This window comes from Lethenteron reissneri, chromosome 53 (genome assembly GCF_015708825.2).
Source record: "Lethenteron reissneri isolate LAM-NWPU_2019-01 chromosome 53, ASM1570882v1, whole genome shotgun sequence".
NCBI classification, from domain to species: Eukaryota; Metazoa; Chordata; class Hyperoartia; order Petromyzontiformes; family Petromyzontidae; genus Lethenteron; species Lethenteron reissneri.
The window spans coordinates 3,947,866-3,963,721 of record NC_083831.1 but is presented as its reverse complement, the minus strand read 5'-3'; the positions used below and the strand labels follow the sequence as shown (position 1 = coordinate 3,963,721).

At 47.4% G+C, this 15,856-nt stretch overlaps 1 protein-coding gene across 1 annotated transcript in view; it reads right to left on the bottom strand.

Moving 5' to 3' along the window:
• Positions 1–13,371: 13,371 nt before the first annotated feature.
• Positions 13,372–15,856, bottom strand: part of LOC133356288 (mirror-image polydactyly gene 1 protein-like) — a 49,541-nt gene continuing 47,056 nt past the window's right edge. Inside the window, exon 10 of the mRNA XM_061573723.1 lies at positions 13,372–14,216. Coding sequence (XP_061429707.1) covers positions 13,985–14,216 — 232 coding nt within the window. The 3' untranslated portion in view covers positions 13,372–13,984. The remainder of the gene's footprint in view (positions 14,217–15,856) is intronic.

Genomic DNA, 15,856 nt, shown 5'->3' with positions numbered 1-15,856 from the left:
AATTTGTATATATATGTGTGTGTGTGAACTCTAGATGCGATGCTTGTTTTGGTATTCCGAGAACACTTCCCCCCCAAAACCTCCAGATTCTTGACTCCCGCTTCCACGCCTCCCCCCAAGTTGGTCCAAATGTGCCGTCAGCGAAATTGTCACGAGCCGAATAATCTGTGAGGAAATGTAACGGAGGGGGGTGGCGCATCAGTTGAACACAGATCGTTACTCGGAGACATCCTCCGAGTGGCGTTAGTTTGTGTCAACTTGGTCAAAGCATCGGAATTCATCTTCAGTGTTCGTTTCCGCATCTCAATTGTGATTCATATTCATATTTCTCGCGCGCGCACGTGTGTGTGTGTAATGTATGTATGGATGCATGAGTGTATTCACACGAAATACAACGGATTGATTTTTATTTTATATCTAGGGGGATTTTTTTACAGATTGAAGTGAAAATCGATAGTTGGTTCACTAAGAATATGGACGTGAACGTGGGGTTTTAGATGTTGCATTGTCACCTGGAGAAAATAAATATCTCGACGTTTTGGTCGACTGGCCGTTTGCAGGGAAAGAAAACATGTAGCGCAGTTTGGTCACTTGGTTAACGTCCATACACTGCACATCATTGGCTCTGCTCTGAGACAAGAATCATTATTCCATCATCAACACCGTTATCACCATCAGTTTCATCATCATCGTGATCACCAACATTACCACCACCACCACAATCATCATTATCATTTACATCATCATAAATTATTATCAACACCATCGTCACTATTATCGTTAATTTTAGCGCGTTTCACATATCCTGTGACGACTCTACTTGGTATAACATTATTGCCTGAATAAGGCAATTCACCCGAAACGTTAGACTCTTTCTTTCATCTCAGTCGCAAAAGCCACATGAATGTAAATGAACGGAGTGTTCCTTTAATGTTGTACAGCGCACGATTTTCATTTAAATTTAAAAATAAAATCTCACTGGCTATGCATATGTATACGCATGCATCAGCACAACTTCGCTCACTAATGTCATGATAATTAATCACAACTAAAATATGTTACAGACCTTGATCAATCCACTGCTGAATGTGATCTCATGGTAGCATCCGTTATCTTAGCCGAGCAGGTTAATTAAGCCAGAAGGTCACGCCGGGTTTGGCCACGGGGCTTCGTTTGACCATACTTCACCTCGCTGGTCAGTGTGGGGTTAGTATGGTGAAGTGTGTAGGTCAAGGGTAGCCGTGGCCGGGAATCGAACTCATGTGGCCGAAAATCGCCACCTCTCCAATCAGTAAACACGCGCGTGTGTTGACTTTCGTGTCCGCGATCATATCGATGTTGCTGCAGGCCAATACATCGGACATTTGGCAACCATTATAGTCAATTATTTGCTCATAAGTAAAATAAATCACCACCAATTTGCCGAACGTCCACTAAAGTTTGTTCTCTAAATAATCCGAGGTGAAAAAAATAATTTAATTTTCATATTTATATTTCCATTTTATAGAAGTGGTGCAAAAGCCAAACTGGAAACTAAAGTTTTGTTTACATCAGAAACATTCTAATTTTCGAACCTGGCTACGGCAAAATGTCGGGCTAGGATTCGTACAATGTTCAATTGTGTATTCGAACCTGGCCCTAGGACGCTTAGTCAAAATATAAAATCGGAATTTTCATCACAAAATTTTCGAGTGTGACATGTGTGTTCTTTGTTTTTTTTAAAGAGTGTGACGGTACAGCCAATAAAAAGCGGCCACATATTGCTGCCGGTTTAGCAATACGAAGCTTTTACGCGCAGAATTCAAGGCGCATCCTTGCAGCTGCTGGCGGATATCTTTACATTAAGAGAAAGCTATAAAGAACAGGTCTACAGACGATGTTTGGCCTACTCTTCCACGCTGGCCAGATGTACGAAACACGGAACAAACGCCAATTTAAATTGTAAGTTTCGCTAAGAAAGAGTTCGTAATGGTGCATGGGTGACGCTTTGTATATGTATGAGGTTTGTGTGTGTGTGTTTAAACATCGCCACTCAGAAGACAAAGGCGGCCGGGCGTGGTGTTGGCCACCCCACCCCCTCGCGTGCCGTGCCGACCTTCATTGGTGCGAGTCGATAGCAGCACTTGCAGTCTGTTCAGGCGACACGGGGGTGGGAGTCTTTGTCTCTTTGTGGCGGAAGGGAGCGGTGGCGTGAATGGTTGTCGCACCGCGCGCTATGTACAAATCCCTCCACTTCGAGTTGAATTCCCGACCGCGGCTAACGTCATTGGCGAGTTATTAATCTGAGTCTGTCCCGTGGACCGTCCTACATGTCAACTCAGAGTTTAGTGAGTTGTGTAAACATGGGGGCGACACAGACCGTGGTTCCGTGCCGGCTATGATAGGTGCTCGCTAACAGAAGGTGCCACGATTGGCTACGTACGGTGCGAAATAAGATCAACACGCGGGATTGGGTGTCGGTGTCTCTGTCGTTAACTTTCGATTTAAAGCTTTCGTGACTGCAGGGATTCATCTTCTTGGTTCTTTCGGTAAAGTCACGTAGAATGGAAATAATAAAAAAAAAAAAATTCAACATAATAAAATATTAAATTTCGATTTAAAGCTTTCGTGACTGCAGGGATTCCTCTTCTTGGTTCTTTCGGTAAAGTCACGTAGAAGGGAAGTAATAAAATAATAAGAATAAAACATAATAAAATAATTTTCACGACGTTTCGGCCACAACGCAAGCAGCCGTCCTCAGGTGAAGAATGCGTTCCAAATACATGTACTTCTTCACCTGAGGACGGCTGCTTGCGTTCTGGCCGAAACGTCGTGAGAATGATTTTATAATGTTTTTTTTTATTATTTTATTATTTCCCTTCTACGTGACTTTACCGAAAGAACCAAGAAGATGTCTCTCTCGTTGTTGTGTACAATCCTAACGTTGCATAACATTCGTCATCATCTGCCAATCAAGCGTGGGTTTAAATGTGAGATTAGTTACTGGATCGGTCGTTCAACTGCCCGGAAAACGCAAACGCTCTCGGGACAACATAAATAAGCACGAAGAAATGTACCACCAATTAATCTTCAGCCACTTGTCAATAGTTTGCAATTGTATACTGTATATACTGCATGTGCGCGCGTATGTACATAGCGTTCCAAATACATTTAATTCTTTATAGCGCACACGTCCACGTGTATACTGTGATGTATACTGTCATGTATACTGTCGTGTTCACGCGCGCACTGGGTACGCGTGGGTGGAGCGGTGGTGCAATGGTTGGAGCGGTGGTGCAGTGGTTGGAGCGGTGGTGCAGTGGTTGGAGCGGTGGTGCGCTACGCCACTCGGGGGCTGTCGATTCCACGGCCACGGCTAACGTCAGTGGCGAATGATATCCGACCAGCGCGGTGAAGTATGGTCAAACAATCCGCCCCCCTCGCCACTTTATCCAACAGTGGAGTTATTTATTCATCAGATGATGATTGCTTGTGTTGCAGTCGAAACGTCGTGAGAATTGTATTGTTTAACATTTTTATTATTTTATTGTTTCCCTTCTACGTGACTTTACCGAAAGAACCAAGAATATGAATCCCTGCAGTCACGAAAGCTTTAAATCAAAAGTGGAGTAACTGTTTAACACCTAGGCTTCCGCAACCAATATGATTCACAATAGAGGTTTTTTTGGGTCGGTTAGATCGCGTAAATAATTTATACGATGTCACTCCCAAAAACACAACCTCTATTAGTGGAGTTACAAATTGCCTGCACGGTATCATGTGATTCTGCACCTCCGATTATCACGGTTGGCTACGTACGGTGCGAAAAAGGACCACATAATATGCTGTACACGTGCATTTTCTGCGCTGTGTAGACACGCGTGCAGAAGCGTATATATGCACATACATGAACTATTGAGAGTCATACACGTAGCATCGATGTGTGTGTGTGACAGAGAGCTGTCCTGCGTCTCGACTTGGTCGACTCAGCCTTAAATAACATGAGACAAATATCACTCGCCGGGTTCGTAGGGCAGCGTGCTAACCACTCAGCCACCGCTCCCCCAATGTAATATTTGTCACCATGTAGATGATCGCTGCCGCTGTTGTTATTAAATTAGCGTGCTCCAGCCATGGGGATTGGGAAGCAAAGATTCGTTTGCGGGTCTGCGAATGAAAATCAAAGTCGGCAACCAACTCAGTCCACAATCACCCCGGACGGTCGATAAAGTAGGCGCGCCGATTGACTGTGCGAAGCAAACGGGTTTTCATCCCGTGGACAGACTTTGCGCCCGGTGGAATGCGGAATTTCCCCCTTTTTTGCCCATTGGCTTTGGGGCCGTCGGGAATATTGTCCGCTTCATGAAAAGGGTCCGTCCATAAATGACGTCACGCGATTTTGGACAATTTTTGACCCCCCCCCCCCTCGTCACACGGCGTCACAAAAAGTCAGACCTCCCCTCAAATCGCTTTAAACTATTGTCATTGTAGTGCGTATTTAATGTGGCGCTGCACTCTGATGTTGTTGGAGTGTTGTTAAAACAATTCTATATTTATTTAAAGTTGCGCATTTTGATGTGACGTCACATTTCTCACACCTCCCCCCCCCTCGTCGCACATCGTCACAAATGTCTGACCCCCCCCACCCCCCCCTAGGTGCGTGACGTCATTTATGGACGGCCCCAAAGGGGGTACCTGTTGCCTGCACTCTGTATACACAACGCTGCGTGTCTTGCATAGTTGATCCATCCTTTAAATTCGAGTGTGCCCTTCGACCGATGCTAGAACGCGTGGCTGAGGAATCTGTGGCTCATGGGCCGCAAATCGACGGTGAACATCAAAGACAAAGACCCCCCTATAGCCTGTAACAAACTGTCGGAGCAATTGCTGTTAGCGAGCACCTATAAAGGCCGGCACGGTACACGAGGAGATGGGTGACCAGCATCACATCCGGCTGCCTTTTGTCTCGCTAGTGGTATTGTTTACACACTGCACCAGGTACTCATTTGAGGCCGAGTCGACCTAGGGGAGATCTAGGACCAGCTCCAGATAACCATGCCTGGTGTTGGCTGTGAGCAGCAATCGAAACCGGGTCACCAGATTCATAGTACAGCACGCTAACCGATACGCTACCGCTCCCCACCAACACCCACAACTGCAACGAACCAACACACGCACACAAATGCATTTCACCCGCCACTGCCAACATTCGAGGCCCCATCAATTGGGTTCGAGAGGTGGAATGCATTCGACCTGCAAACGACACTGCCGCGCCAACGCTGTGCGGCGGTGGTGATTCGTCGTTATTTGTCACGTGTCAATTCGATGACGTTCATGGACGAACACGTGTTCCGCTAAAGGGGTCGCCCACCTGGCCAGGTTTGTCCCGGTGCTGTCCTCGCTTCGAGGGAGGCGTTTGCTGTCCTGGGAAATCTCGCAGTCTTCCAGGGGGACATTACAAGTCCCGATTTGTTTTTTGTCAATTGCATCGTCACAAAAAAACTACTCATAATCAACGTTTTTGGGTCTAGATCGCGTTATTTATAAATGTGTCGTAACCCTCCACCACCCGACACGGCCAATCAGTAAAAAAGTGTCACGTTGACAAAAGACAAATAGTTCACTGCTTTAGCCCACCGGTGTGTTGGAGCGTGAAACCCCAACATTTACAAGTTGAGTAAAGAACGCGATCTAAACCCAACAACGTTGGTTATGAATAATATTGGTCGCGAAAGCCTCCGTGTTAAAGAAAACTACTACACCACTCACTCAAGTCGACGCGTTCACATGTAGTTCCCACCTCCACTGGTGCTGTGGGATGTTTATTCTGCTTCTTCCAATGACATGTTCCAGTTTTTGGTACATCAGAGGTGGCAACCATATCCCACCAGCAGTATTAGAAAGCCCTATTACGCCCCCCAAGTTCAGCCGCTGCCGCACTCGAGCAAATGCGATTGCATGCAACTCGGATGCGCGCAACCGATATCGCTTACACGCGGACGTCTCCGCAACCAGTTGCTCGACGGCGATTGGTCGGCGATCTTGCTCGGCGGCGATTGGTCGCGACGTGCGCCCGTCACGCGCGACGACAATGAACCTCGCTACGACCCCGAACGCTCCGTGTGCCACGTGCTTGCTGCCCAACCACTCGCTCAGATGCGGGACAAAGCTTTCGGGAAAGGCCTCCCCCTCCACCCCCGCCACCCCCCCCCCCCCCATTTCCGCCCCTCCCACCCCGCTTTTTGACACGACGGGAGAGTCGGGGGGCTGTGCGTGGTTCGCTTCTCGCTACCCGAGTGGGACCCCGCGCTGTATTTATTGCGGAGTTATCGAGCGCGGTGTTCCAGAGAGAGAGAGAACGCGAACAACGCATAATTAAAGGTCGTTGCAAAAATTAAATGTGGCCGTGCGGTTTGAGTTGTTCATAATTCACGCCTCTCCGGATTTATACGACGCACTATTTTTTGTATTTGAAAGCAGACGTTAGGGTGCGTCTTATAATCGGGTGCGTGCGTCGCTCAGTGTGTGTATGGCTCACTCTGGCCCATCAGCCAACCCGTGGCACCTGGGTCTGTCCCAAGACCTCGTGTCAACGAGCTCCCTACATTTCGATTTACAGCTTTCGTGACTGCATGGATTCATCTTCTTGGTTCTTTCGGTAAAGTCACGTAGAAGGGAAGTAATGAAATAAAATAAAAAATAATAAAACATAATAAAATAATTATCACGACGTTTCGGCCACAACGCAAGCAGCCGTCCTCAGGTGAAGACCAGGTCTGTCGGGGAGACAGCGTCTGATTTAATTTTATTATTGTATTACTTCCCTTCTACGTGACTTTACCGAAAGAACGAAGAAGATGAGGTCCCTACACTTCACGTGGCGGCCTCAAAGTGCACCTGGCCTGGCACCAGGCGCCGTGGTGACGTCACCGCCACTGCGTGGCGAATGGCGCGGCTATTGGTGTGGCTCAGCCTCAAATGAGTACCTGGTGCGGTGTGTCAACGTCACCATTGGGGAGACAAAGGAGGCCGGGCGTGGTGTTGGTCACCCACCCCTTCATGGGGGCTACTTGCTCATAGCACTTGCCCCTAAAAGGCTGTTAAGGCCATACGGGGGAGCTTTGCCTTTGTATGCGCTACGCTACGAACCCCGGCCACCCGAGTTCGATTCCCGCTCACGGCCACCAACACTGCTGACTTTTACCTGAACTGGCCCTGGGCCTCAAACGAGTACCTGGTGCGGTCTGTAAACATCGCCACTAGGGAGATAAAGGCGGCCGGGCGGGGAAGATACTCTCTGGAGGGGGGCTCTCTCGTGCTCCCTCTTAGTGGAGGCCCGACCGTACGCAGTGGCGCGACCAAGGCAATTGCAGGGCTGCGCCTTAACCTATTTCATTTCTAATTATGGGTGGGGGGGGTGGGGGTAGGGGGCCGGTCGAGCAGTGGTTAGAGCACTGCGCTATGAACCCGGTCACCTGAGTTCGATTCCTTTTTTCTTCATTAACCCGTAATGATGATCGTGGTGAAGTATGGTCAAACAATCCGCCATAGCCTGCATCTGATAGATGTACTATGAACGGTTTAAAAAGTCGTTGTTTTGACAAAAACAATGCGTGTTTCGGCAGTAGTTTCGTTTTCTTTCGTAACGCAGTTGCTTTTGGGCAGATTTCGATTTGCTTCATCGCTGGGCTATGCATCCCTCTTACTGCACCCGTGCTGTGTGCAGGGTGACAGGTGACCGAACAGGTATGGGGGCTTCCCAGCACAATTACAAATCATTATCGACGATGTACAGGTGACACGATGGGTCTAACAGAGGCAATGTGATGCATTATGTATGTGCACATGTACACACACGCGCGCGCGCGCACACGCGTGCAAGTAAATAAACGCCTTCCCCGTCCACTGCTGTTAAGGGACCTCCTAAATATTTGTAATAAAACATTGCATGGCAAAGACTCAGCATACCCGTATAGCCTACACAGGCTGCTGGGGAAAGTGCTGTTAGCAAGCACCATTAAAAGCTAACAAGGGAAAATCAATGTTATTGAACCTTGACATTGGTGTGGATTGCAAGGGTCCTGTCGGTATACGAGCTGGCGGTTGTCGGCTTGTACACTCATTGCAAGATTCGACTAATCGATGTGCATCAGCCATCACGCCAGGCCCAAAGTAAAGGGAGCCACAGTGGCTATGAGATGTTAACTACCTCGCCTGGTATGCAGGAGGTCGTGGGTTCGATCCCGACCATGACGCCTGCTGCTGTGTATTTGGAGTTTGCGGTGTTCTCTCTCTCTCTCCCCGTGGTCGGGTGGATTTGTCTCCGGGTCCTCCGGGTTTTCCCCCTCCACATTTAGAATCAACGTTATGCGTTTAGAGCATTTGGCTGCGATACATTTGCACAGGATACGGCCTCTCCGTTGAGCTATCGTTCGCGGCCAGGTCACTTGTGAATAAAAGAACGACGTATAGCTCAGTGGGCCCTACCTGGTAAGATACAAAAAAAAACGTCGGCAGTTTGATAAATTATAGTTTACACTCAGCGGGCGCGATGCAATGGCAGCGAAAAAATGGTGAGGAAGTTGACATCCACGTCCCAGTTGCGGCGTGGCTCACCACATCGCGTGGCTCCCGCGTGCCACGTGGCTCCCGCGTGCCACGTGGCTAGCGCGTGCCACGTGGCTCCCGCGTGCCACGTGCCTCCCGCGTGCCACGGGGCCATGGACTGGCGATCGGTGTACGACGAGGGCGGCGAGGCGCGGTGACACGGCGAGCGATGGGAAGGAGCGGTGGCCTGAAGTGTCGTCGGTCGATCAGAATATTTGTTTCCATTGGAGGAGTCCGACGCTCAATCAGAACTGGTGGACGGGGGGTGGGGACGGGGGGGGCACATCGGGACCCGGCAAGATTTTGGCGGTGGCCTCGAACCGTCGAATCGAGAATTCGTCAACCGGCTCCCTGGCGCGGTCTTAGGGTCGGCCCACTGCTGCTGATGGTGGTGGCCCGGAGTTTGCTGCTAGGCTGTGGAGGTGGCTGTTGCGTTCCCGCTCCCCTGCAGGAGAGATGGGTCGGTGTCTCCTTCATTGCCACTGGTTTCCCAGCCCTCTTTTGGGTCCTGTACCATCTTTGTTGAATATTGTTTCAAACCGAGAACCTCCCCCCCCGCCCGCCCTCCTCCCTCCCCGCTCACCCCCTTGCCTGACCCCAAGATGGTTCTGAGACGAAAATGTATGAATGATGAAGGTTAACATTTTAACCAATTGTACAATTTTGATGAGGTATCCTGGCTGGCTAGTAACTGTGCCATCGAATTATAAGTAATATTTTAAAATACTTTTTTTTAAAACACGCTCTAATGAAATGTACCGTACGAGTAATGGCAGAACTCCACGACTCCATTATAACGTATGGGACCGTGGCCAATTACAGCCCACGTGAGTTGAGCGTGGACAATTAGACCCAAGGCGAAACATAACATATAAAAAATGGTTTAAAAATATATATATATTAATGATAGAATATAGTATTGTCATCAGTATGACATAAGTATACGAAGTTTGCAGTCGATACCACATTGGGAAGTTGGTTAAAATAAAGTTACAAAATTTGAGGATACGACAACAACAACAACAGACAGAGTGAGTTAAATAAAAGCGTTTAAAAACAAATTCAACGGGCGCTCTCCACGCGTGACGTAATCTATTCGTGCTGGCTGGTTACTCTTGGAAATCCGCCTTGTTTACCCTCGATGAGATTAGGAAAGTATTTACGTACCTCCATACTACGCGGATTCAAATGTCACCGTAGTTATTTTATTGTGGCAGATGCACGCGCGATTACCCACCAACGACTCACACGCTTGACACGATTCCACACATTTATAAATCAACTCACGGTCCCCCCTCCCCCCCAAACCCCCCCTGCGACTTTGCCACGCTACCCCCAGGGGGTCTGCTTAGCCCACCCGCCCCCCGGTTGAGAACCACTGCTCTGGTCCCACTTTGAGTCTCGCCTCCAGCCAGGTTAGGGCCGCAGTACGTCACCCCGAGAAAGCCGTGGGCTGTCAGGGGGGCGGCTGAAGCGGTCGCCCCCACCCCGTCCCCCACGACAGCATCGCCGGCTCTCGTCACCTCGGCCAACAGCGGTGGTGGTGGCAGCGGAGTGCTCAAAGGGGCCGTCCATAAATTACGTCACGCGATTTGGGATTTTTTTTTTTTACCCCCCGTCCCCCTTCGTCACACGGCGTCACAAAAAGTCAGACCCCCTCTCAAATATGACGTCACAAAGCTCTGCCCCCCCCCCAAATAAAACATGCTTCAAATCTCGATTTAAAGCTTTCGTGACTGCAGGGATTCATCTTTTTGGTTCTTTCGGTAAAGTCACGTAGAAGGGAAATAATAAAATAATAAAAATAAAACATAATCAAATGCAATTCTCACGACGTTTCGGCCACAACGCAAGCAGCCGTCCTCAGATGAAGAACAGGTCTGTCGGAAAGATTTTTTTGTTCTTTAACTCATTCAGACGCTGTCTTTCCGACAGACCTGTTCTTCACCTGAGGACGGATGCTTGCGTTGTGGCCGAAATTTCGTGAGAATTGTATTTTATTATGTTTTATTTTTATTATTTTATTATTTCCCTTCTATGTGACTTTACCGAAAGAACCAATAAGATGCTTCAAATCGCTTTAGACTATTGTCATTGTAGTGCGTATTTAATGTGGCGCTGCACTCTGATGTTGTAGGAGAATACATTTATTAAAAAGTCTATTTAATTAAGTAGAACGTGTCGGCAAGACTTATTTAAAGCTGCGCATTTTGATGTGATGTCACATTTCTCAAACCCCCCCCCCCCCTCGTCAGACTTCGTCACAAATGTCTGACCCCACCCCCCTAGGTGCGTGACGTCATTTATGGACGGCCCCAAAATGCCACCCCCGCTACCGCCGGACGATGTTACCGCCTCAGGGTGAAGAGAGCGGAGGCCGTCGGACTGCGAGAAGGGCTGCGTGCAGAACGAGAGAGAACGAGAGAGTGAGCGAGAGAGTGACCGAGAGAGTGAGCGAGAGAGTGAGCGAGAGGTGGGGGTTTACATAAAGCAAAGTAAAAAAATAAAAAATAAATGTTACGAAATGATGAACGAAGCAAAGTGCCGACTACACCGAGCATCTTCTTGTTTCCACTGATCGTAAAAAAAAGAGAGAGAAGAGAGAGCGGCACACGCGGCTGGGGTTGCTGTTTTAAAACGGCTGTCTGTTTATTGACGACGCAGCAATAGGCACAAAACACGCGAGATCGTGAGCGGTCACATGGCTGACAGCGTGGGGGGGGGGGGGGGGGGCAAAGTTACGAGTTGCAGGGCTCCCTTTGACAGCCAAACAAGATATAGGTTTTCAACAACGGTGTTAAAGAACAAAAAGTTATTCAATTTACGTGTTTCAGCGAGAGGAGCCGCAATGCACGTTGTCCCTCGGCGAACGTTTTTAATCTGTTACGCGGGAACTGCTTTTGGCCGAAATAATTGTTAATCGAAATCACTTATTAGTTGAAAAATAAGTAAAAAATCACTGAGTTTGCAAGACAGCCGTTGCCACTTCCACGATAATGCAGATTTTTTTTTGGGGTTAGATCGCGTAAACCCAAAAACCCGCTATTATGGATGACTGTGGTCGCAACAACCGACGTGTTAAAATGGCCGCTCTAAGTATAAAACGCTCTTAAATGGGCGTCGCTGATTGGCCGAGGGCATGGCCCAGCCGCACGCGAGAGCGCGCGGATTGGCCGAAATCGGCGACCGCGTGCGACACGTCAACGTGGCGATCGTCAAAATGCTAACGTCAGTCGCATGGGAGGGGAGACGTTAACCGAAAAACCGTCCATCGATGTCACTGTTAATCGAGAGGACTGCTTTATATTCTTGGGTTTTATCGGTAAAGTCACGTAGGTAAAAAATAAAAATAAATAAAAGTAAAATAAAAATAAAATAAAAATCACGACGTTTCGGAGGCAACACAAGCCTCCGTCTCGCTGTATCAGCGAGCGTGCTGTGACGGTTCCACCTGAAGACGGAGGCTTGTGTTGCCTCCGAAACGTCGTGATTTTTATTTTATTTTATTTTACTTTTATTAATTTTAATTTTTTACCTACCTGACTTTACCGAAAAACCCCAAGAATTTGAATCCTTGCAGTCACAAAAGCTTCAAATCTAGAATTAAGGACTGCTTTAGATAACAGCCTAGACTGTGCGAGACAAATCAAATATTGGGGGGGGGCCCACCTGACCGATTGCCGGTACCCCCTAAGCTGATAATGTATTTACTACGCCACTGACTCCAACTAACGACTACCAGAAGCTTACACCCTCCCCCCCGCCCCAATTATCGGCCCTTTTAACCTCTGCCCGTTGCCCAATCCCACCCCGCCTTCACATCCCGCTGCCTTTTTTTGTACCAATTCGAAATCCGCGGCCAATTCGGCTGGCAGCCGTTTCTCGATCCAGCCCTTCGATTCTATTTGCCAGACGTGGTGCTGCTCAGCCGATCGGGGCTTAACCTCACGTTGTGTTTTAATAATGACGAGTCGTCCAATGCCATCGTGTTTGAGGTTGCATCTGCTTTATAATTGTCTATGGCAGATTTAAATTATCTTCTTGGTTCTTTCGGTAAAGTCACGTAGAAGGGAAGTAATACAATAATAAAAATAAAACATAATAAAATATTTTATTTGTATTATTTTATTATTTCCCTTCTACGTGACTTTACCGAAAGAACCAAGAAGATGAATCCGTGCAGTCACGAAAGCTTTAAATCGAGATTTAAATGAGTATTTTTTAGATACAGCGTGCATTTTGATAATAATCTATATATAAATAACATTTTCTTTAAAAAATTATATTACGATTACGATTTGCTAGCTATTTTTATTTTTTTATAAGCGTTGATGAAACCCAATTTAAGAGCCTCTTGGCTCACAGGGTTATTAAAAATAACCTGAAACTGATGTCGTGAAGTGTCATGTGCTCGGCTTCCTTTTGCAAACAACCGTGATGCTCCAAGGGGAAAGTTTCCAATCGTTCTAGATTTGAAGCTTTCGTGACTGCAAGGATTCATATTCTTAGGTTTTTTTCGGTAAAGTCACGTAGGTAAAAACATTAAAATTAATAAAAGTAAAATAAAAAAAATCACGACGTTTCGGAGGCAACACAAGCTTCCATCTTCAGGTGGAACCGTCACAGCCAACCATTATATAAACGGAGTGGTTGCTCCTGTAATCGCTCTTTAACTTGATACAGCTATCGTGGCTGTGACGGTTCCACCTGAAGACGGAAGCTTGTGTTGCCTCCGAAACGTCGTGATTTTTATTTTATTTTACTTTTATTAATTTTAATGTTTTTACCTACGTGACTTTACCGAAAAAACCTAAGAATAAGTTTCCAATCGGTGCAGGGTTGCCAGGCGTATGGCGTGTAGGGCATCGGAAACGTGAACGTCGACGAGTGTGGAACAAAAGTTGGAGGCGTTCGCAAAGTTTGGAAATGCACGCGTGGAATTTGGCATTGGGAAGTGCCGGCAGTAAGAGGAGCACATGAGAGAAAACGCAAGTTAGAGACAACAACAACAACATCAGTTAGAAACGTGCACAAAATGGACTCGGCCTTTTGTGCATTATGCAAACACCATCAGCAGTTCCCTGATTTGTTTTTGCGCAAAAAGCTGTGTTTTTTTAGTACATTTGTCGTTGTGTTGTTAAGATAGCTTCATAATCATTCACTTGACGTCGGTTTTTGGTCGCTGAATGTATACACAAGACGGCAACTTCAGGGTGAGTGGGCATGGGTAATTTACACCATCGTCGTCGTTACGAGGGGTGATGAACGTTGCTGGTCAAGACGAACGGTGCAAGTGGCAGCCAAAGCGGGGGGCCGCGCACTCTCTCTCTCGAGATCCACGGCCACCGTGGAGACGAAGCGATGACTTCAACTCGTGCACGCCAACGACTCGGACGCGTCACCTGTCGGCATGGGCAGCGCTCTCGGCTTTGAGACTCAGCGCTCGCCTGAGCCGAGCCTCTAGCCCCATGCGTTCGGAGAGGGCCTGCTCCAGACGAGAGGACAGACTGTGGCTCCTACGCCAGGCCTCGCTGGAGGGGTCAGGCGGCGCTGCTGCCTCGTTCGCGGCGGTCCCTTCGACCCCCTGGGCGCTCCGAGCGTGACCCTGGGAAGCGGAGCTGCAGAAGCTGCTGGTGCGAGCGAGACAGCGACAATTAGTTCTCGATTTGAAGCTTTCGTGACTGCAAGGATTCATATTCTTAGGTTTTTTTCGGTAAAGTCACGTAGGTAAAAAAATACAATTAAACTTCTTGGTTCTTTCGGTAAAGTCACGTAGAATGAAAGAACCAAGAAGATGAATCCCTGCAGTCACGAAAGCTTTAAATCGAAAATTAAAATTAATAAAAGTTAAATAAAATTAAAATAAAATTAAAATCACGACTTTTCGGAGGCAACACAAGCTTCAGTCTTCACGGAAGCTTGTGTTGCCTCCGAAACGTCGTGATTTTTATTTTATTTTTATTTTATCTAACTTTTATTAATTTACATTTTACATTTTTACCTACGTGACTTTTCCGAAAAAACCTAAGAATAAGCGCCAATTAGGTTTCGGACGAGGTGGACATCGTACCTGGTAGCTAGCCCGGTGACGTCGTTGAGGCTTCAGTCGTAAGTGGGCTTCTTGTTGTTGTGGTCAGTTGACTGGGAACCAGGCCTTTGAGCCGATGCGTTTTTACTATATTAAACTATATTTACACCATTGGAACCTCAAATGCTTACCCCGAGCTCTCATACTCTGATGGTACATTGTCTTTGAGTTCTGCGCCTTTTGGCGTCATCTGGTCCAACCCATGTGAGACTAGGCTCTAAGGAAAGCTGTCTCGGGTGTGGACCAATCAACTTCAAGGACAGTGCATACATTATCAGAGTTATGTTTTTTTTGCATTATGACTGCAGGTATTGTGGTCTATGCAAACATGACTCTTCGTAAAAAAGGTGTCAGTTTTGTTGCCAGATAGAAGGGTAAAAAAATTAATTACCATAAACTATATTTGTTTATCAGATAAGGCCCCCGATGAGCAATACAGCTCGTTTTCAGATGCGACCTGGCCACAAACGGTAGCTCAGCCAAGTGGCTTATCATAACGTGGACATTTTTTGCAGCCAAATAAATCTTAAACGCGTGACGTTGATTCTAAACGTGGAGGGGAAATCCGGAGGACCCAGCGAAAAATCCACGCCACCACAGGGAGAGCGAGAGAGACACCTCAAACTCCAAATATACAGAAGGCGTCGGTGTCGGGATCGAACCCACAAACTCCTGTAGACCAGGCGAGAAAATTCACATCGACCACACAAACAGCATCGTCGCTTCTGTCTTTTCACTTAGCCTCCAACACGGAGCAGGCGAAGTTAAACAATGGAAATCCATCCACGTTCGTCTCGGACCAGTTTGAACAATGATGACAAAAAACGTCCTCACAAGTTAAACGTCTAATTTGAAGTGTATTATGAGCGGTGTAGAGAGAGAAAAAAAATTGGAAGATTTATGGGGACGAGTCGACGGTTTGACGCGCACGCTAAAGCCCAATGAACCATCACCAGTCCACCACGACCACCACCACCACCAGTCCACCACGACCACCACCACGACCACCACCACGACCACCACCACCACGACCACCACCACCACGACCACCACGACCAGAATGTGTAAAACCTAGTCTTATCTTAATTTACAATCTGTTGCAATTCCCCAAAAATTCCATGTGAAAGAGGAAAAAGAAGATTTGGAAATTAAAGAGCGACTTTGGCCCATCCTCGCTTCCAC